Below are 2,306 nucleotides of genomic sequence, written 5' to 3' on the forward strand. Positions count from 1 at the left end.
CTTGTCAGCATTTTGAAAAACCCTAACTTAACTCTGGTGCCGTGTCATATATAGAAATTTTTTGATATTTGCAACCATAGTAAAACAAAGACTTATATTTTTGATATTTATTTTATATATTTAAATGCCATTTAACAAAGAAAAATCAACCAAAAAAATGAGTTTGCATGTCACCTCTGACACGCATGTCATAGGTTTGCCATCACTGATCTAGGCACTTGGATGACTGTAATAAAAAAAAAATGGAGAAATTGTAAAATTTCAACATTGCTGGTGGGAATATAAAATGTTTCAGCTGCTTTAAAAAAAATGTTTCAGCTGCTGTGGAAAACAACTTGGCAGTTGTTCAAAAGTTAAATATAGAATTTCCATATTATGACTCAGCAATTTCACTTTAGGTATTTGGTATATACACCCCCAAACCCCCACCCCCAATAGAAAATTGGTATTCAAATAAATACATGTAGCTTCAGGTTCATAGCAGTACTATTATCACAATAGCCAAAAGCCAAAAGATGGAAACAACCCAAATGTACATCAACTGATGAATGAACAAACGAACTGTGGTATATACACACAGAACAGTGGAATATTATTCAACCATAAAAAGTAATGAAGTAATGAAACATGCAATACCTTAGAATGTGGTTCTCAACCTTCCTAATGCCGTGACCCTTTAATACAGTTCCTCATGTTGTGACCCAACCATAAAATTATTTTCGTTGCTACTTCATAACTGTAATTTTGCTACTGTTATGAATCGTCATGTAAATATCTGATATGCAGGATGTATTTTCATTGTTCGCGACTCAAAGGTTGAGAACCTTGAAAGCATGCTAAGGTGAAAGAAGGCAGACACAATAGGTCACATATTGTATGGCTGCATTCATATGAAATGTCCAGAATATGTAAATCTATAGAGACAGGACATAGAATGGTTGTCAGGGTTTGGGAAGTAAGGAGAATAGGAGAAACGGCTTAAATGGTGCCAAGATATCCTTTCTAAAGGCCAATGAGTTGTGCACTTTAAAACGGTTAATTGTATGTCATGTGTGTTTCACCTTAATTAAAAAAAAAAAAAGGAGCCTTCAGTTAGCGTGTCAGGCTGGTCTCCGGGCCCTTTAAGGGTCCCCAAGAAGGAGGCGAGGCCAGAGGTGGGTCTGGAAGCATCACGTGAGGCAGCGCCTGCGCAGAAGAGTCACGTGGGGGCTGGGCCCGGGGAAAATGGCGGCTTCTGGAGAGAGCGGGGCTTCGGCCGGCGGAGGCAGTACGGAGGAGGCGTTTATGACCTTCTACAGCGAGGTGAACCAGGAGGGATGAGTAATGACACCCGGGCGACCCCGCCTGGGCCCACTCTCCCGCCAGCGGAGGCAGGGGTCCTCCTGGCCTGGACCGTTGGGCGGCTCCTCCGGTTTGGCCTTCGGGGCGGCGCGGGGCCGGGTGTGTGTGTGTGCGTGTGTGCGTCTGTCCCTGATGGCTGCTGGGGGCTCCCCTGGGCCATGAAAAAGGGGTCGGGGCCCGACGGCTGCGGGTGGACGGCGATTCTGGCCAACGAAGCCCCGGGGCGCGCGTGGAGTTGCCAAGTCGCCGGAGTGGGGGGCCGGCCTTCCTGGGGGCGACTTAACCGTCCTGCCCCCCGTTTTTATTTGTAAACGGAAGCACTCTCTACTTAGTCCTCCGTCATGCATGGTATTAGTGGTTACTTCTGCCATTCGCGAATGCCAGGCACCATGCGTCATGCCAGGGAGACATCTCCATGTTACAGATGACAAACCCGAGGTTTAGGGAGACGAAGTAATTTGTAACGGCTTGTGTCCTGTTAGGACAGAGGTCGGTTTGGTCTGAGCTTCGTTTGCTATCGCATTTCCAGCACCTACTACCTACGGTGGTTCAGTAAGTATTTGTTGAGCAGGTTAATGAATGAGAAAACGAAGGAAAAGCGTACCATTTGGAGTCAGAGGCCCTCGGGTTGGATTCGTGCATGGCAGTTACTGAATTCTCTCAAGGCGGTGATTTTGCAGATCTCATTTCCACGTCTGTAAAACGAATTAATATTAGAATGAGTTTTTACGAGGATTAATGGAGTGAGTATATAAGAAAGAGTTTCATAAGCAGCAGCGTCTCTCACGGCGGTTCTCAACCTGTGGGTCGCGACCCCTTTGGCGGTGGAACGACCCTTTCACAGGGGTCGCCTAAGATCATCCTGCATATCAGATATTTACATTACGATTCATAACAGTAGCAACATGATGGTTACGAAGTAGCAACGAAATAATTTTATGGTTGGGTCACAACATGAGGAGCTT

The 2,306-nt window shown here is 45.6% G+C and overlaps 1 protein-coding gene across 1 annotated transcript in view; it reads left to right on the plus strand.

Annotated features, from left to right (window-relative positions):
- Positions 1–1,193: 1,193 nt before the first annotated feature.
- Positions 1,194–2,306, plus strand: part of DNAJC8 (DnaJ heat shock protein family (Hsp40) member C8) — a 26,139-nt gene continuing 25,026 nt past the window's right edge. The window contains exon 1 of the mRNA XM_006777465.2: positions 1,194–1,302. Within this exon, the coding sequence (XP_006777528.1) occupies positions 1,225–1,302 (78 nt within the window). The 5' untranslated portion in view covers positions 1,194–1,224. The remainder of the gene's footprint in view (positions 1,303–2,306) is intronic.

This window comes from Myotis davidii, unplaced genomic scaffold (assembly GCF_000327345.1).
Source record: "Myotis davidii unplaced genomic scaffold, ASM32734v1 scaffold149, whole genome shotgun sequence".
Lineage (NCBI taxonomy): Eukaryota > Metazoa > Chordata > Mammalia > Chiroptera > Vespertilionidae > Myotis > Myotis davidii.